The sequence below is a fragment of the Leuciscus leuciscus genome (assembly GCF_965113295.1).
Source record: "Leuciscus leuciscus genome assembly, chromosome: 9".
Lineage (NCBI taxonomy): Eukaryota > Metazoa > Chordata > Actinopteri > Cypriniformes > Leuciscidae > Leuciscus > Leuciscus leuciscus.
Window position 1 is genome coordinate 12,890,501 of NC_138733.1, and position 20,899 is coordinate 12,911,399.

Below are 20,899 nucleotides of genomic sequence, written 5' to 3' on the forward strand. Positions count from 1 at the left end.
TCATCTGAAAAAAAAATGGCACTTGAGGGATAGTTCACCAAAAAATGCTGTCATCTACTCACCCTCATGCCGTTCCAAAGCTGTGAGACACGATCACTTGTCATCAGAGAAATGAACAGTTTTAATTTATGCTTTTATTCACATAACTTACACATCAGTTATTATAAACAAAAGCTCAAGCATGTTCGCTTGAAGTGAAAGAACCAATGAGGTTCATTCTCGAGTTACGCAGCACGTTTGAGCTTCTAAAGAACCAATGAGGTTCATTCTCGAGTTACGCAGCACGTTTGAGCTTCAGCAAGAACCAATGAGGTTCATTCTCGAGTTACACAGCACGTTTGAGCTTCTAAAGAACCAATGAGGTTCATTCTCGAGTTACGCAGCACGTTTGAGCTTCAGCAAGAACCAATGAGGTTTATTCTCGAGTTACGCAGCACGTTTGAGCTTCAGCAAGAACCAATGAGGTTCATTCTCGAGTTACAAAGCACGTTTGAGCTTCTGCAAGAACCAATGAGGTTCATTCTCGAGTTACACAGCACGTTTGAGCTTCTGCAAGAACCAATGAGGTTCATTCTCGAGTTACAAAGCACGTTTGAGCTTCAGCAAGAACCAATGAGGTTCATTCTCGAGTTACGCAGCACGTTTGAGCTTCAGCAAGAACCAATGAGGTTCATTCTCGAGTTACACAGCACGTTTGAGCTTCTGCAAGAACCAATGAGGTTCATTCTCATGTTGGTTTGAGCTTCTAAAGAACCAATGAGGTAGGCTACAGTAGCATCTTGAATACTGTCTGTATGAACGTGCAACGGGAGTCAAGCCCGTATTCTCTAATCAGTAATCATAGCTACAGTGACCAAGGTAATATCAAAGATGGCGTTGTCCATAAAACTGAAGGGTCTTATTACTTTTGATATGACAAGAGTCCAATCGAACCACAAGTTAATCCATCAAATCTTTATTAACCGACAGCAGCTTTTATATCTGAGCGCGTAGAATGACAGTGGGAGCAGCTTCGGTGAAGAACAGTGACTGGATCTAAAACCTTCATATGACACACAGCTCATATCTCTGTCGCTGTAAGTAAAAAAAAAAACTAAAAAAACATGAATACCTACAACACACGATAGAGACATGTTTGTGCCGTGCAGAGCCGCTCTCTCACTCTGTAAGACGTGACAGACAACTAGTTGTCCAGTCCGGTTCCATTCACACAGTGCATGTTTTCCGAGAATGCAGAGTCCTGAAAATGTACTGGTGTGAGTTCAGTGATAGAATGCAGTTGTCACTCCCATAAATAACTGAGCTGTTCGTGAACATTTGTAACCATATGAAGGACTCACATAGACAGGACTAACAACTGTATTCTATTGCTGTGTGAACATGGCCAAAATCTGAAAATGTACTTCCCCTCTGGAATGGCCTTCCTTCTCTGATGGACGTCAGTTTGAAGGCTTGGAGAGAGCATCTCCTGTGACTGTCAGTCTGCTGGGATTTTTTAACTGAATAGAACACCCACTGTTCAACATCCAATCAATTCCCAGTGGGAAAAAAAACAAGCCACAACCTCTATTTTGTCTCATCCAATATTTCACTCAGAAAATACGTCACAATACTGAAGAAAAGTCGGTTGCAACTTCCAGTTCACTCTGAATTTAAATAATTGAAACTGCACCATGATTTGTCTTATTATATCAATCCCTCTGCCTTGATAAGAGATCTTGATATCATGTCGCGCGTGTGTGTGTTGTAGGTTTCAGCTCGGGGGAGATATCACTGACCGATATCGAACAGAACACGGTGACTCAGTTAGGCAGTGAGAGTCTTCTTTCTTCAGGTCTTACGGGGACTTAATCGTATCTTAAAATCAATCCTTGGTGCTACTTAAGCCATGGCAGTGGCTGTGTCCAATAGATTACTGCAGACCAGCATCTGTGAGGCAGTTTGATATAGATCAGCTCAGGCTGCGGGCATCATTTCCAGGAATGAGGGCAGAGTGCTGTATTGAGTGCTATGTTTTATGTTGTTGAGGACTTATCGGACAGTCCCGAATCTTTTTGGACACTGAAATCCATGCGCTTGTGAGACCAACTACAGTACATGGTGTGTCCCTGGTTTTTTAACAGTTAATCGTTTATGGTTCCCCCATTTTTTATTTAATGCTGTTTCCGATGCATTTCTTTTGGTCTCGATTTGTTATTGGTTATTGGTAGTATGCATTTTCTGTTGTAACCTTCAGATTTTTGCTGTTGTAAAAAAAAAAAAAGGGATTGTTTTTGTCAGCTCTGAATGACTCATGCTTTCTAAGTATGTTGAATTAATGGATGAAAGATCATTTCTGAGAAGTATTAAAGAGTATTAAAGCTGAATTATGTTTTTTTTTATTATCAAGTGAATGTCTGAGTCTGTAAAATGAGGTTTGTAGCCATTTCTTTTTTCATCTAAATACCACATCTGGTTGCTTGTCTCTGATGGAAATGTCAGCATACCATTTTTCTGTCTCTTCAATTACAGTCACATTTAGGAATCTATTAGGAGAAAGTCAGGAAACTTTGAATGGACTACATAAGTCATGCTATTTAGGTAGCTTTTCACACTGCTCCATAAAAACTGACATGTCTAAGTCGATGGCTCCAGATTAGTTTGCTACTTTTAAATAATACTTTTAATATTAAGCTCAGCTTGGTAGCTTTTTGTCTATTCTCTGAGTGCATTAAAAGCATATTTTAATCAGCCAGCCTTGTTAGCATGCCAAGAACACTATTGAAATAAGACTCTTCATATTCGGCCCCTAAGAGAGCCATTACGGTCCCCTAGTGAAGAGAGGGTCTGTGCAAATTTGTGCAAAAAATCTTTTTTGTGTTAAAAGCCTGCTGCATTATTTTCAGAACAATAAGTCATAATTTAGGCAGCCAGGCAGGAGGCAGCGGTCCTGTTTGATAAGTGTGCTACGTTTTGTTTCAAAGGTCCGGTCCCCTGCTGCAGTCGCTTTCCATTATGAAATTAATAACCCAAAGCTAGAAAAAGACATCCATGTGGAGGGCTGACAGATACGGGGCAAGTATGCTGTTTTGGGAGTCCACTCGTCCACTCCTCCTCACCGCTACGGTTTAATCTGATCAGTTGACTCACTTTCTCTCCTCTTCTTCTCTTTCTTATCAGCAATTCAACTTCCTTTTTTTTATACTTTCCTGTTAATCAGATGAACAAGCCTTAATTCAAGAACTGTTTGTGTTCTGAGGCCATTCTGACCTATTCAAACCTTATTTTGTTGTTGCTTTTCCATTATTGATGTCTGGTATTTCGGTTATCAGTTCTTACCTTGATAAATGTATTTTCAGATGTTACAAATAAAAATATATTCTGTATGACGCATTAGTTAGCTTAGTGAAGCACTGAAATTTCAGCAACTGAAAATATTTGGCTGAATTTTTTTCCGGTTTCAGACTAAACCGTTTTAGATGGCCAAAACAGTGACGTTTGATTAGCGTTTAACATAGCTTACATGATAGAAAACATGTTAGCCATGTGGACACTAGGGCCGGATTGACAATATATTCATTTCGATATTGAAAGTATTAAACATTATTTGTAGAGTGCCTACCATCCAATAATTGCAAGTAGTTGATTATTATTATATAAGCAAAGTCTCAGCTTTCAAATAGTCTGTTTTCTAAAGAAATTCAAACTAATTTTGACGCTCTTCAAAGTGGCGTGACGTACCTCTGTGCCTTCAGCGGTATGTGAACAAACAACACAATCTCACGGCAATTTGTAACTTAAGTTTTTGGCGAATTGGTGGCTAATTAGCCAATGGGATTGGGTTGCGACAGATCATCTCTTCCTTTTTACCACTAGTTACAGCGCAAAATAAATATGGATGAACATCAGAAGGTATTTTGAAAGATACAGTACAACTTACTAGGGCTGTACTCAACCAAAGAAAATCTTGGTCGACTGAAGTCCTGACATTTTCGACTAAAAATCGACTAAAAATGACGTTAGGAAAAAAAAAACGTTAAATTAATTAGATGCGCACTGTGCGCAGGACTTGGTAGCCTTGTTGTCCGCCTAAATGAATTATAAATAAACATAAACAACTAGTAGGCTATTTGCAGTATATTAAATCTTTTTTGACCTAATTATTTTGCACTGAAATGAGTCTGACACACGAGTCTGTCGGCTCTGACAGCGTTGCATCACGTGCACCTGCGCAATATCATAGCTTATGATTTCCGAAAATAGTACTATGTTGTCAACTAGTGATATCATCACAAGAACTGTTGAGGAATATGCAACATAATTTAGACAATTATTTTTGTCATATGTTATAATAATAAGTTATAACTGTCAGACACTATCATTTCACCGTGCATGTCCTCGCACCGAGCGAGGCTGAACATGAGCTCAGCTTCGCAGCTGAGACACGAATAGACTAACTTAAAGCTTTTACTCTTAATAAACACAAAAGGCACGTCTACTTTAATAAAAAAAGAATATTTATTAAACAAACCAGATCAAGAGCAGAAACGAAATAAAGTGCATAACTGAAAAATAAAGCATCCTAGGCTCAAAACTAACACAACCAACAGCACAGCACAATTGCGCATTAGGCTCCAAATAAAAAATAAAAAAGTTAGGTTATCACACTAAAACATTGAAATATGCTAATTCTGATATGTTCATATAGCCTAAGTTACTCAAAACAGACAGGGCAAGCTAACGCAGACAAGTGAGCTTACCACTTTTAGATGATATGTCATGTTTGTCTCGAGCTGTGGAAAACTGTTGCTTGCAAACTTTGCATTCGACCTTTTTCCTGTTATCAATTTTAACAAAATGCTGCCACACTGTCGATTTCTTTGTTGTTGACATGTTAGAAGAGGACTGACTATTAAACGCTCTCACAATTAAATAAATAATATTCAGCATCAAACCTTCTAGTTATCGCTCGACGCTCTCTCTTGGGTTGGGCTAATCCAAAAAAGGTGAAAACAAGGGGGGTGTTTTGAAGACAGACTGTTACAGTGAAACAAGGGTACTCTGAAAACACCCCCATTAGCAGTTAGTGCTTTCCACCTGATGTAATGAGCGCGCCTCAGCGCGGCAAAACTGATGAAATAAACGCGGCAGAAAATCGACCAATCAGAATTTTGGTCGAACCAGAACGTATCGACCAAATAATCGACTAATCGACTAGGACAGTACAGCCCTACAACTTACTGAAATGTATCATTTCACATGTAATCGCTTCATCTTTGTTTCAACCGTGGAAAGACGCCAATAAAACAGCTTGTGAACAATGTCACATAATGTTTACCTCAGAAAGCCATTTAATGCTGTCAAATCGATTAATCGCAGGTAACATAAAAGTTTGTAAATGTTAAATGTGTGTGTGTGTGTGTATGTATATGTATATGTGTGTATATCTAACATATACACATGTTAGATTCGACAGCACTAAATTTAACTTAACCTATTCTTTAGTATTTAATGTATTTTTTAAAAACAAGTTTTTAGTACAGCCACCAATTTTATTTCAACAACAAATTAATATATCATTAAAATTTTTATATAAATCTTCCTTATGTGCAATTAAAAGTTTTTGAGTGTTGATTACACTCAAAAAAATTATTCATTGAATTTAATCCATTTTTTTATGGTAAGTGGTTGCACACAATTGATTTTAGCTACATTTAAACAAATGTATTAAGTTGAACTTAGGGATGTCCCGATCCAATCCACGGCATCGGTATCGTGCCGATACTGGCCCAAAATGCTAGATCGGATATCGGAGGGGAGAAAAAAAATTATCCGATACCTATGATCCGATACCCATTAGGGGTGGAACGGTACATGTATTCGTACTGAACGTACGTTCGGTGCATGGATTTACACAGAGAATACACGGTATAAAAATAAATAAAACTCGTGTGCACATTAATTAATGTAATACGGAACTAACGTTACTGTTAGATACGCGCATACACATATACGGGTTCTTTAGGGACACCTAATCTGTAGCCCCGCCTTAGCTCTGAACGCGTGTCTATATCGCTTCAAATGCTCGCTTTATCATTATACACGCGCAGCGCATCCTATTCGCTTTGGACGCGCGAATGGATTCAAACTGTTCAAGCATCGAACTAGACGCGAATTTGATGCTCTATTCGCGTTTGGTGTGAATGCAGCAAAATGAATAGGCTGCGATGTCAAGATTACAATGCTGGAATGTGTGTGTGTCAGAGAGAGAGAGGCACGGGCGCGATCGAACAGTGGAAACATAAAAACATACTCCGTAATTTTCATACAGGACATCATTAAAACTGCAAAAAGTGTTTAGCCTACTTATATTTGTGTAAAACACAACATTGTGCTTTTGTCAAACTGTAAACTCTTGTCAAACTGTAACTGCCACCTGTGTGGCAATATCGGATTGATATCGGTATCGGCAAATAGCCAAAGCTGCGGCATCGGTATCGTATCGGAAGTGAAAAAGTGGTATCGAGACATCCCTAGTTGAACTTATTAAATTTTAGTTCAACTTAATGCAATTGTTTAAATGTAGCTTAAATCAATTGTGTGCAACCACTTACCATAATTTTTTTTATTAAATTCAATGAATAATTTTTTTCAGTGTAGGCTATTTAATAAACTTGCTTAATTCATCGATTATTAAATACACTTTAATTTTGTTAAATGAAAAACTTTCAGCTAAATTAAAACTTTATTTTTATTTTATTTTTATTTTCCATAGGTGCGTCTAGAATGGCCTACTGACCTGGCCGTCAGCCCGATGGACAATTCCCTTTATGTGCTGGACAACAACGTGGTCCTGCAGATCTCAGAGAACCATCAAGTGAGGATTGTGGCAGGGAGGCCGATGCACTGCCAGGTCCCTGGACTGGATCACTTTCTAGTCAGCAAAGTCGCCATCCACGCCACCTTGGAATCCGCCAATGCTCTCGCTGTCTCCCACAACGGCTTGCTTTACATCGCCGAGTCGGACGAGAAAAAGATCAACCGTGTCCGACAGGTCTCAACGAATGGGGAGATCTCTCTGGTCGCCGGTGCCCCTAGTGGCTGCGACTGCAAGAACGACGCTAACTGCGACTGCTATTCGGGTGATGACGGCTACGCCAAAGACGCCAAGCTAAATGGACCCTCTTCGTTGGCGGTTTCACCCGATGGAGAGCTCTTCATCGCTGACCTGGGTAACATACGTATCCGATATGTCAGGAGGAATAAAGCATTTCTCAACCCGCTCAACATGTATGAGGTTTCTTCGCCGATTGACGACGAACTCTACCTGTTTGACGTGAACGGCAGTCACATCTACACTCAGAGCCTGACCACTGGAGACTACTTGTACAACTTGACCTACTCTGGCGAAGGTGACCTGAGCAGCCTCACGGACAAGAATAAGAACAAAGTGACCATTCGGAGAGACACAACGGGATTGCCGCTCTGGATGATGTGTCCTGATGGCCAGACGTTCTGGTTCACTATTGGAACTAATAATGCGCTGAAGAGTGTTGCTGCCCAGGGTCAAGAGATAGCCATGATGACTTATCACGGAAGCTCAGGTCTGCTGGCCACCAAAAGCAATGAAGATGGATGGACTACCTTCTATGAGTGAGTATTCTGGAAATTCACTGATATACTATGGCAGATAATTTTTCCATACATGGGGCATAAAGTGCAGAATACACCATATATATATATATATATATATATATATATATATATATATATATATATATATATAAATATATATATATATATATATACACACATACACACACACACACACACACACACACACACACATACAGTATATACATATGTATACATATAGATAATAATTACATAAAATACACAAATAAAATATCTACATTTACTTCATAAATGTTGATAATCTTATATAATCTTAATATTATATTATATGTAGTAAATTATCTGCATTTAACATTAATATTTAGATTTTTAGCGATTATTATATACTGTATATATAATACAGTATATATACATGAATGATAGTAAAAAATTTATAATAATAATATTTTTCTTTATATTTAAGATATATATATTTTTTTTTTTATTAATTTGAAATGGGTAATTACTACATTTTAAAAAGTGGCATCCATTTCAATGCCCACAATGGCACGATCTTGTTATACTTATTAAAGCTAAAAGATTATTAGTCTTTGGCAGCCCACAAAGATTCACATTCCTCTCTGCGTAGTTCACAGTGCCGGTTCACTCGGTTACGGGAAGCTAAATTTACTCCTGCGCAGCGTAATGCAAAGGTCTTGGTTGGCTGTGTGGATCATGTTACAGTAGATACAGTCAAGAGTTCACAAGGTCTCAGTGGTTTATTGGACTTCAGTCATTTGCTGTAAGGTAATTGGTTTCAGGAGTATTTCAGACAGTGGTGTTCCTGTTTAACCTTCAATATTTCAAATAAAATCGAAATATTTGTATTAAATATATCTAAATGTAAATTGATCAGTGTCGACCAGTGGCACATATGTTCAGCTCCATTTGTTTTTGTACCCCTGATTTTAATAAGTCCTGTTTTTGCATCAAATATAACTTTGTCAGGCGTAGGCACAGGGCCCACCCAGTAATTCCCACTTGCTAATGTAAAGATGACAGTTATTCATCAAATTTACTATTTTATTTCAATTACCAGTTAAAATGTTAGATACAGTATAGATACAGTACGCCTATAGGCCCACTCACTACGCTCCTGTAACTGATTCCAGATTAACTAAATTGAATCCTTATTACTACTTAAAATTATTTTGACTTCTCACAGACACTCAGCCTGTATAACAGAACAGAAAATATGTTTACATTAATACTTGTTATTAGCATATTTACTTTCATATGACCTTGACTGTAGGCAAAACTCATTTAAAACTACTTCACTCACATTGTTTGCTTGTACTGTTTATTTTAATGTACAAATGCTGCATATTTGATAGATAACCGACCATAAATGGCATCGCCTTAAGCAGTTCTTTTTTCAAGAAAGTTCAATTTTTTTGTCCTTTGTTTAGGTCCCATGCTGTCATATCATTTGTTTAATCTCCCTTTGCCAAAGTGAACAAATGGCAGGCAAAGTACATTTACTCAATAATTGCAATTAGAGAGAAAGAAAAAACAATAATTAACATCAAGAATAGTCGCTCTGTTGTTTTTTTTTCCGTCCCGAGCAATTAGATCCGTCCAATCCCTCGGGCAACATGAGGTCGTCTTTGGTGATAAAGAAAGCTTGGTTGTTGAGTTTTTGTTTTTGTAATATGATGTTATATTTTGCATAATTAACTTTGAAGGTCAAGCTGCCATCTGAGGGTCAAAGTCACCGTTGTACTGCACTGGAATAGAGCAACCTAAACAATTTATCTGCTCGCTGCGAGGAGCGGCACACGCGGTTTATCATCTCTGCCACCTGAATTCATTAAGTCCCAGTGAAGCGTGTTCGCCTGCGGACGCTACATCGGCCAGGACTCGTGCACACACTGTACAGCGAGGAGCACAAGCACAACAAAGACATTTGCTACCATGTCCATCTAAATCTCCTAATTTTATCTTTTCAATTTTTCCTAAAAAAAGCCTATTGCTTATATATGTTCGGAAACTCTTCCAATTTTGTGGAACTGCACACACAAGAACGGCCACTAGTTAGGCAGCTATAATTACTTTTAATTACAATTAAAAATTGTTTAAAAAAGTAAAATATATATATTTTTTATTATTAATATATGAACCCTCTTCAGTTCCTTCACAAACCCCAGTTTTAGAAAGCCTGACATACAGTATGTTTAATGCACTTCACGTTGTTGATAACAAAGAGTGGAATACATTTTCTTTCTCTTTGCAATATATACAGTATATATCAAGGGATTACTCTATTCAAATCAATGTGATGAGAGTTAGGTCAAAAGTAATTAGTAATCAGATTACATTACTTAAAAATGTGCAATGTAATAGGTTATGTTACTAACTAAAATTTCCATCATGTAATTTGTATTAATTATTAAGGATTACAGTTTTTATGTTATTTACCCAGCACTGCTAAATGAAACGTGTTCCAAAAAAAGGATTTGCATGGATTCAAATGGATTACTAATTGTGGAATGCCTGCATTCTTAAAGCTTAATAAAATAACATTTGAAATGATATCAAAGCTACCTTAAAAGGATTACCTCAAAAAACGTTCTGTCATAATTTATTCACCCTCAAAACCCTTTATGATTTACTTTCTTTTATGGAACACAAAAGGAGAAATGTTGAAGAATGCACTGGGCCCTCTTTTCCATCACTTCCAATAAACAGATATTGAGGCTTTCAAGCTTTAGAAATGATGGTATTGCAGTTGAAATTCACCTGTAAAATAAAGTCAGGGCATTTAATTGTAAAAATGAAGCAACATTTTATTCCACAAAAAAATGAGTATGAAAAAGTAAGAAAATAAAACTTAATTTGTTAACATGAACTAACAGTGAACAATGCTGATACAGCATTTATTATTATTAGTTTATGTTAATTTCAGCATTTACTAATACATTTTTAAGACATTTTTTGATATATGTAAGAGTTTATCATAAGGCCTCCTACTTTCTTTTACCATGGTCACTTAAAAAGTTTATGTATGTCAATATCTGTGCCTCATGCAAAATTAACTACATAAATCATGTATAAGCATTAGTATTGACTGAATACACGTTAGAAAATAGTTCCCTTACAGTATTTTAAAATATATTTTTTAATGTTTTATTATTAGTTATTGTTGAGCTTTCCACAAAATGAATTACATTTTATTATTATATTAGTTCAAAAAAATTATTGGTAATCTAAATTAATCGAATTAATTGTAAAGTGTCCTTGAACTTTGGAAACAGTGCTATATACATTAAAAAATAGTAGTAGTAGTAGCAGTCGTACAGTAATTCATAATTAATAATTTTTAAAGCATCGATCCACAGTGCACATTCCACATCATTTAGCTGTAAATACTGTATGCTCATGTTCTCAAAAAAACACTACTAGTCAAACGTTTGGGGTCAGTAAGATGTTTCTTGAGAATCAAATCATAATATTGAAATGATTTCTGAAGGATCATCATGTGACACTGAAGACTGGAGTAATGATGCTAAAAATTCAGATTTGCGTCACATAAATAAATTACAAATTAAAATAGATTCTTTTTTTCGTTTTTAATCAAGTAAATGCAGCCTTGGTGAACACTACTAAGGGACTCACATTCGCATTCACATGATTGTTTACGAGTGCTTTCTTCCCGTGTTTTTGTGTCACACAATGTGAACAGCGGCCGTGACTCAGTGGTACATCTTGACCAACTCCAATCCCAGGGTGCTTTGAGGCGGTCAGTTCTCCATGACTACAATAGACTGCTACTCTAAAAGAAGATGTTTGGTCACTAAGATAAATCAGTCTGCACTTACTGCACACTCAGCCGGCTGAGAGAGCGCTCACGTGGAGGCTGACAAATAAAAAAATATAGGGAGGAAAGGAACAAAGTAGGAGAGGAAAACAGAATAATTTAGTTTGCTTGCCAAAGAACAGAACAAAACCATAGTGGGTCGACTGCAGTCATTCACTTCTCTGTTTTTTTGCCACCACCCAACCTTATTTCTATTCTTCTTGAAAAAGATAGCAGGAAAATATGATTTGCTTTTGTCTTTCACCTCTTTATTACCACTACAAATGAAAACGGAGGAGACTCATTTCATTCTGTATATGGCACAGTGAATTTTCTTCAATGTGTAGAGCCTGTGATGTTGATACCACGGTTTAGATGGCCTAAACATCTGTGTGGTAAACAGGAAATATTGGTTTCGAATCCCAGTGATATTGTGTGAAAGTCGTAAAAAAAAAAAAAAAAAAAACGTTTCAGTATCTCCAACAACAAAATCTCTACCCTCACTTATCTCTCTCTCTCAGTCAAATTTTCATATTGCATTTTATTTTTAGAACCAAGCCCATTTGCCCATTTCAGATTGCCCAAGGACTGTTCTTAAGAGATTGTTCACACATAAATTAAATATCTGTCATTTTCTCATCATCATATCTTTCCAAACTCATAAGACTGACTTAATACTGTGGAAGACAAAACAAGATATTTTGAAAAATGAGTTAGGAACCAAACATTTATTTCTCAAAATATCTCCTTGTGTTCCACAGAAGAAAGAAAGTCATATGAGTTTGGAACGACATGAGGGTGAGTTAATGATGACTGAAGTGTCATTTTTGGGTGAACTACCCCTTTAAAGGTGCAGTATGTAATATTGACAGCTAGTGGTTGAAATGGGTACTACAGTCTAAATACAAAATATTTCAGAGATTTGATTCCCTGTCCTCTCCTCCCCATGTGGGTTGCCAGATTGAGGACATGCAAAAAAGGAAAAAGCGCAATTGACAATAGCCCCTATCACACAGCAATCCCTGGAAATTATCGTAAAATTGCCAGAATTACTTTATCCATAAATACTAGGGCTGGGGGAATTAACGCGTTAATCTTTGCGATTAATTTGAAATGTTTAACGCGTAAAAAAAAAATAACGCAATTGACGCAGCACTTTTTTTTTTTGCCTCGTTTTAATGATTTCCTGTTGCGTCTGCTATTAAAAAGGCCGAAATATGCCGTCCCGCCCCTCCATGTTTGGCGGTCAGGTTTCATTCTCGGGCAGCTTTCATGAGCGGGTCTTTTCCGCTCGGTATGTGCGTCGCGCTCTGTGCTCCGCGCGCACGCGCGCGTGAGTGTGTGTGTGTGTGTGTGTCGGTCGGTCGGCGCGCTCTGTGCTCCGCGCGCGCGCGTGAGTGTGTGTGTATGTGTGTGTGTGTGTGTGTGTGTGTGTGTCGGCTCGCTCTGTCGTTAATGGGCCAGCAGCGGCGAGCTCTCCGTTCCGTGTGTGTGTGTGTGTGTGTGTCGGCGGCTCTGTCGTTAACGGCCCAAAGGCTTCAATCATGTACTAAGCACTGGAAAAGTAAAGTCCACTCAAGTAACGTGAAATTTCTCTGTTGACTTCTGTTTGCTGAGCTGGTATAGCCATGCTGGGCAACAATGGTAAAATGACCTGCTCTGATCACATGCTCTGGTAATAATAGCTTTGTAGGACTATATTTTGTTTTAATAATTAATAAAATAATAATAATAATAATAATCTGTTAAATTGATTATGTTGATTGATTATTGAAAAAGAATAATATATTGATATATTGATGTTTAATATTTTAATATAGGGCTATTTTCTGTTCCCTTTTTTTCCTGTGTTGTTTAATTAGGTGATTCTAAGTTTAAATATTGATGATTACAAGCTTGGGGGAAGCGCAATTAATTGCAATTAATTACAGAAATTGTGCAATTAATTAGTTATTTTTTTTTAATCGATTCCCAGCCCTAATAAATACACAAATATGCTGTTCACACAAGCAACGGCGTTCTGGCTTTTTACCGGTAAGAGACCATTCACACATCAGCTCCAAAATACCGGTAAATTCTGTGATGACAGTCATCGGAAGGGATATTTAAATACCGCGCCATTGTCTTGTTCACACATGATCTCTTACTGGTAATTTACCAGTAAAGACTGTATGTGTTAAAAGGGCCATTGAAAGGGAACGAGCACTTACACTTTAAGTTGATGTGTTGATTTATCCGCATTTTAATATGCCTCTGGTCACAGAGATTTTTAGATGGTTGCCGAGGCTTTTTAGGTCAGGTTGAATCTCTGACTCAGTTGATTCGCTGGCTTCCATGGCTACAATACGCTGTGTTTCCCACCAACTGGCAACCCGGGGTGTTGAAATACTATTGGGTGAACTGGCAGTGGGCGGGATCTCACAGACCAAAACAAAAATAGACATTCCGACATGGAACGCAAATTAGAATTAGAATAACTGGCCATAGCATTGTTTTTTTTAGAGAAACAAATATGTGAACTTAGTATGTTTCATATGTCAACATATGGTACTTTTATGCTTTAGAAAAAAATGCATTCATCACCTTTAAGGCTAAGCACTCAACTTCACAAACCATGAGGGCTTGTTTTTCATAGTGTTGCTTAACAAATAAGATCAGTTTTGTTAAAAAAAATAATGGAAGTTGATAAGTTGATGTGTTATTTTTGTGGTACTGCACTAAAACCAGTGTTAAACAGTTCCAAAAAGTACCTTCAACCTTTTTTCCATTATAGTCCAAAATTTTATGTTTTTCTACAATTACATTTTTCCTTTCTCTTGGTTGTACATCTCACTTTGACAGTCTCTCATTAGAAACCCAGTTCTGCATTCGATTGAAAGCCACAGTTGGTCTCATTAAAGACCCGTTGAGTTGGTCTAATTAAAGACCCGTTGAGACATCTTTTTTCACACTCCTTCCCTGTTCTCTCTATCTTCATAGGTATGACAACTATGGGCGTCTGACAAACATGACCTACCCCACAGGCAGGGTGAGTAGTTACCGGACTGATTCAGACAGCACTGTGCGGGTGCAAACCGAGGGCTCCAACAAAGAGGACATCACAGTCACCACCAACCTCTCGGCCTCTGGAACCTTCTACACACTCATGCAAGGTAAGAATGTCTGCAAAGCCCTTATTCAACACATCCCTGAGGACAATATTTGGGAATTAGGTGAAGTCTTAACCTAGACACAATAAATGCAGTGCATTTAAGGGGATAATTCACCCAAAAAATGAAATTCTGTCATCATTTACTCGCCTCCATGTCATTCCAAAACTGTATGATGTGACCATACTTGTTAAGCTCCAAATATGAGATTAATCATGATGAAAGTAGTTATGACTTGTGCTTTATATCTCAATTCTTCTGAAGGCACGCTGTGACTGAATCATTGAGTCTGAATTGAACTCAGTAACCGGTTAAATAAATTGTAGTGATAATTTACATTATTACTGTTTTTACTGTATCAAATACATGCCGCGTTGGTAAGCATAAGATACTTCTAAAACCTTATCTTACTGATCCCAACATTTTGAAGTGTGCATTTCAATCTTGTCTGAACGGCGAGTAAATAAAGGAAACAAAGGAACTGGTCTCCAAATATTTCCTTTGTTCACTTTTACACTAGAAACTTAGTTGCTGTACGTGAAGTAAAATAACTATGAGGCAAAATTGATATGTTTGTGGGAAGCAAACAAGCCTCTTCGTGAAAATCAATGAAGGCATGAGTGTTTGTATTTCCTCTAAAATCGCAAGACCGCCCACTCATGAAGACAGAAGTCCTGATTGATTTCCTGTCCACCACTTTTGTTTGTTCCAGCCTCCCTTTTTCACCAAGCGTCTGCTTTTCCTGTCCGTCTCAGGAAACCAAATCTTAATCACTTTGGCCCTCGAGACAGAGGGGTGTGGTTGGGGTCAGGGGCCGTCATCCTAGCTTGTGATTTTCCTTGCATTCTTTGGCATTTTGATATCCAGTTTTTCACCTAACCAAGCGCTCCATCGATTCCCAATAAATAGCTTTGAACTCCCTGTGCCATGCTCTATTTCCTGAGAAACTGTAAAGATTTTTCTGCGCTCCTGTGAGCGTTTGATTTGAAGGGCCATCCTACTCCCCTTGGGTTTCGATTGGTTAACTGAAGACTGCGTCTGAGAGAAGAAAATAGAGGGCGTAAAGTTCTGCTGGTGTTGTTATCCTAGACTAAACTAATGGTCACCTATGCATGGTGACCTTGTCCAGGACATCTGGTGGAGAGAGAGAAAGAGGGCGCCCTGCCAAACGCTTTGCTGCTAATTAATTCACTATTGTCTGCTTTGTAAACGGAAACCAGTTTGGCTCTAGCTCCTACACAGAGTTTCACACACGCAATCTGGATATGCATTTCTCGTAGGTGGTGACCTTGTGCTGTTTATTGACTTTCCAAGGTTGTGTGAGTGTGTGTTCGATTTCCAGGTCGTACGGTCAGGGCTTTTTTCAGTGCACCAATATTATTACCTGAATAAGCCATCAAAAGACGAACATGCTAGAGCTGCTTATGTATTTGACAATAATATGATCTAGTTTACACAAACTCGCTCTTCACAGACAATATAAAGAGGATGAGACAGACAACGTATGGAAAAATCTCGTAAGTCTTGCTTTTGAATTAAAAACAGACAATCAGGTTTTTTTAGCGTGATTTGAGCTAAAGACACTGAATTTATTATGCCATGATGATGTTATTTCCGATTTGTATGGAAGCCTGTTTCCACTTCAGAGTAAAAAATATAAGATATAACGTCACATTGCATGATATGGAGTTGCAAACAACATCAGTTATGTTGTGTTTTACGAGAAATAGTTACATGGTAAGATATGAAGTTACAACTGCTACAGACACCTTCATGGTTAAGAGATTTTATAAAGAGTCATTGCAACAAAAAGTTGCGTTTATGAGAGAAAGAAACATTGTGAGATAGAAATTTGTAAATTCAAGATATAAAGTCACATGACAAAGTTGCATTAACGAGAAATGGTCGCATTGTGAGTTATTAAAGCGTAATTATGAGATATTAAGTTGCAACTGCTAGAAAAAAGTTGCAATTATTAGATATAAAGTCACATTGTAACAATAAAGTTGCGTTTACAAGAAATGGTTACAATTGTAAGATATAAAATTACAACTGCTAGAAACAACTTAATGGTTACGAGATTAAAAGTGTCATTGCAACAGAAAGTTGTGTTTATGAGAAATAGACACATTATGAGATAGACATTTGTAAATTCAAGATATAAAGATAAGATTAAAAAAATGCATTAACGAGTAATAGTCACATTGTGAGATATGAAATCCTGTTTATGAGATATAAAGTTGCAACTGCTAGAAACAAAGTCGCGATTATGAGATATAAAGTCACATCGCAACAAAAGTTGCGTTTACTAGAAATAGTTACAATTGTGCAATTACTTCTGCATGTGTATTTTCTTATACTCTAACATAGACAACAAACACTTTTGGAAATTTGTCATTCCTAACACATTTAGATGTACGTACTATGTCTTGTCTTAAAAAGACTTGCTGTTTTCTGTCACAAACTCTCATCAGATAATCAGGCTTTCATTACAATTAATTGGAATAGTATAAATGTTATTCAATTCATTTTTAACAGAGAATGAGAGTGTCCTGTACCCCCTAGCAACATGTTTGCGTCACATGCTAGCTGTTTATATGGCCGCTGTCTGCACTTCTTTTGCTGAGTAATTAATTCCATTTGACTAGTAATGAGAGTTTCATCAAAGCGTTCACTGACATTTTCTCATTGGGTATGTCATTCTTGTTAGCTGTCTCTCTCTCTCATTCCCTCCCAGTCTCTGTCTTCCCTCTTTATTTCTTTCAGGTTTACACCTCCTTCTCTTTTCACTGTCTTCCATCTACCATGTCCCTCCAAAGCGCTTAGTGAGACCACCTGGGGATGGAGACAGACAGTTTCAGATTTAGCTGCATCTCAGTTGCCACAGGCAGGCGGCCTCAGCTATGATAGCTTTCTGCCTGTCTTTCGCTGTCTCTTTCAGTCTTCCGAGGACAGCTCAAAGCCTAACTAGACTTTGAATCATCCCTTTGTTTCACTGGCTTTCTGGTCTTGTTCAACAAATAAGAGTCTGGCCATAAATTTGGCCACCATTTTGAGGGAAATACAGCATTGTAGCCAACAAAAGGGTGGATATCAGTCATAGTTAAAGGGATAGTTCACACAAAAATACTAATTCTGTCATCATTTACTCACTCTCAAGTTGTTCCAAACCTATATGAGTTTCTTTCTTCTGCTGAACACAAAAGAAGATATTTTGAAGAATGTTGGTAATCAAACAGTTGATGGTAGCCATTGTCTTCCAGAGTCGAAAAAAAAAACAAGGGAAGTGAATGGCTTCCGTCAACTGTCTAGTTACCCATATTCTTTAAAATATATTACGTTGTGTTCAACAGAAGAAAGAAACTCATACGTGGGGTGAGTAAATGATGACAATTTTCATTTTGGGTTGAACTCTTTTAGCATAAACTGATGCTTTACTCTGCCAGAGTGAGTAAATGATGACAGATTTTTCATTTATAAGTGATATCCTTTAACAGAATTTCAAATAGCAATCCTCAAGATGTTTTCTGCAATATACATGAGACAATTTTTTTGCCTTTAAATCGTAGATCAAGTCAAAAACAGTTACTACATTGGTCTGGATGGCTCCTTGCGTCTGGTATTGGCCAACGGCATGGAAGTGTCTCTTCACACGGAGCCTCACCTGCTGTCAGGAACAGTCAACCCAACCATAAGCAAGAGAAATGTCACTCTGCCCATCGACAATGGACTCAACCTAGTGGAATGGAGACAACGCAAAGAACAGGCGCGAGGACAAGTCACAGTATATGGACGCAGACTCAGGGTAAGAAAGTCACAGAATTTCCTTCCACATTTAATGCGGATTACATTTGACAGCTTTGTACTTTTATTTGTACATGGATTTCAGGGTCTTAATATTTGGAAAACGCTGGCAGATCTGTGCTGTTACTGGGAAAGGTTCTAAAAGCAAAGACAACAGGCAAAATATGTGTGCATGTGTGTGTGTGTGTTTATTTATTTATTTATTTATTCATTTATTTATTTATTAGCATGTGGAAGTAAATTTAACAAAAATTGAAGAGATCTGTGAAACCCAGCAAACACATCCAAGGCCAAATCATTGGAAATTAATTTAGAAGATGCTTTTATCTCAAGCAATTTACAAAAAAAATCTAATCTTGTAAAGCTGTTTTTCTGATTGTCTTTAAAAGAAACATGATCTAATCTGACATTTTACATTACAGACATTGAATTGAACAAAATTGAGAAAAAATTTGATCGTAAACAACAACAGAAATGAAAAACAAATCCCTGCAAAATTGAAATTAATGCAGTTAAATTGTCAATGTACTCTATGGCTGTAGTTTTTCATGACTGATTGACATTTAAAAGGATGTATTTAGGGTTTAATGTAATAAATATCAGTCACAATGTTATTATATTTATCTTTTACATTATTAGTTTTGTTGCAATACTATTGATTTACTAAACAGGGCAAATTAGCGTGAGAGCGCAGTCCCATAAAAGCGCCGATGGCAGTGGAAAGTTCTGTGCATGATCTACTGACGACACACACATTAAAGAATACAGACGCAGTCAGATCATTTCCATAATGACCAACGCAATCTACCCAGAGCAGCGCAAATTAGCGTCTGGTTTAAGACATGCTTTTTTGGGGCAGTAAATAATGGCACAAATACCAGTAAATTGACTAGTGCAAACCTTAGTAAACCACCTTGCATGATTCATTTAAATACTCTCCTCCCATGAATTTTGAGTCTGAAAGGGAAACTCCTACAAACGCATATGCATTAAGGTCAGAAGCAAAAATAACCCTATCCACGCCTTTTCAACAATAATTTTCCACTGCGTGTCTTTAGTAAATCCTGACAGTAGTTTTTTAACGCCAAATGAGGGAGTGCACTGAAGCGAGCTGTTAGTAAATATGGCCCTTAAAGGAACACTCCACCGTTTTTTTAAATAGGGCTTATTCACCTTCTTTCCCACATTTAGATAGGTGGGCAAAAGCATTTTTGTCTCAGTGCATGCATTGTTTTAGTTTGACAGGGTCGGCGTGAGCTTAGCTTAGCATAATGAATGGAATCCTTTGTTGCCAGCTAGCATGTCCTGAATAAAAGTGATAAAAAAAAAAAAAAATACCTACCTAATTACTTCTTGTTGCCTGCGTATTCACAACAAGCACAAATAGCGATGCAGATTAACACTAGGCGATTTCCTAGGCAGATATTGACTTATATATTAAGGACTATATTAGGGGGAAGCACAGGCAAAGCACTGCTACTTGGGCGTGATATCTCTGCGCCAAGTAGCAGTGCTTCGCCTGTGCTTCCCCTAATATAGTCCCAAGTCAAAATCTGCATAGGAAATCGCCTAGTGTTAATCTGCATCGCTATTTGTACTTGTTGTGAATACGCAGGCCACAAGAAGTAATTGGGTGGTTTTTTTTTTTATATATATATATCACTTTTACTCAGGACATGCTAGCTGGCAACAAAGGATTCCATTCATTATGCTAAGCTAAGCTAGCGCCAACCCTGTCAAACTAAAACAATGCATGCACTGAGACAAAAATGCATTTGCCCACCTATCTAAATGTAGGAAAGAAGGTGAATAAGCCCTATTTCAAAAAACGGTGGAGTGTTCCTTTAATATCTTAAAACTAAAATAAATTATTTTTCATTTTCATAATGCATTTGTATTTTATTTTTATTTATGAAATGTGGAATTGCTCGTGGTGTTTTGTAACACTTACTCTATCAGAAGCTCACATAGTCAGGTAATTGTGCACAGGCCCCAGCGTTACCTCGAAGTTGTCATCTGCTCATCCTGAGTTAATTTTACGCTGGCACAGTTTCATACCTCGCAGTCACACCTCCACGCAGCAGCTCATCTGAGCATCGAGGCCGCCTGTACTTGGAGTAATTGCTTCATGATTATAATCTCTATTGCTTCTTGTCATCAGTCTCAGTGTCACACACGCTGCGCCTGTCCTTTAGACAGATCATTCGTATTACTGCTGCCCTGTAGAGTCTGGCCAGGCCGTACTGGTCAAGAATCTGCTTCACAAGGTCAGCTCATGCATTAAGCATGTGTGTGTGTGTGTCTCAGTGGACTATCCATCATTCAACAGCCATGTTTCTCTGACCCTGAGTACTGGGGTCACAGCCTAGGGCAGGGTTGACTCTCTCGCGATCAAAACCCTGAGGGTTCTGATATCTTCATAATTCTTGTGCTGCTAGTAATGGGACCACCTCACAGCTTTTGCAAGATGACATATGAGCATTTATATACACGCTAC

At 37.7% G+C, this 20,899-nt stretch overlaps 1 protein-coding gene across 7 annotated transcripts in view; it reads left to right on the forward strand.

Annotated features, from left to right (window-relative positions):
• The window catches only part of tenm4 (teneurin transmembrane protein 4), a 247,006-nt gene that overhangs the window by 209,868 nt on the left and 16,239 nt on the right, over positions 1-20,899 (forward strand). For all 7 annotated transcript variants that reach the window (XM_082181143.1, XM_082181145.1, XM_082181144.1 and 4 more), the window contains 3 exons: positions 6,755-7,632; positions 14,429-14,601; positions 18,168-18,403. In XM_082181143.1, the coding sequence (XP_082037269.1) occupies positions 6,755-7,632; positions 14,429-14,601; positions 18,168-18,403 (1,287 nt within the window). The remainder of the gene's footprint in view (positions 1-6,754; positions 7,633-14,428; positions 14,602-18,167; positions 18,404-20,899) is intronic.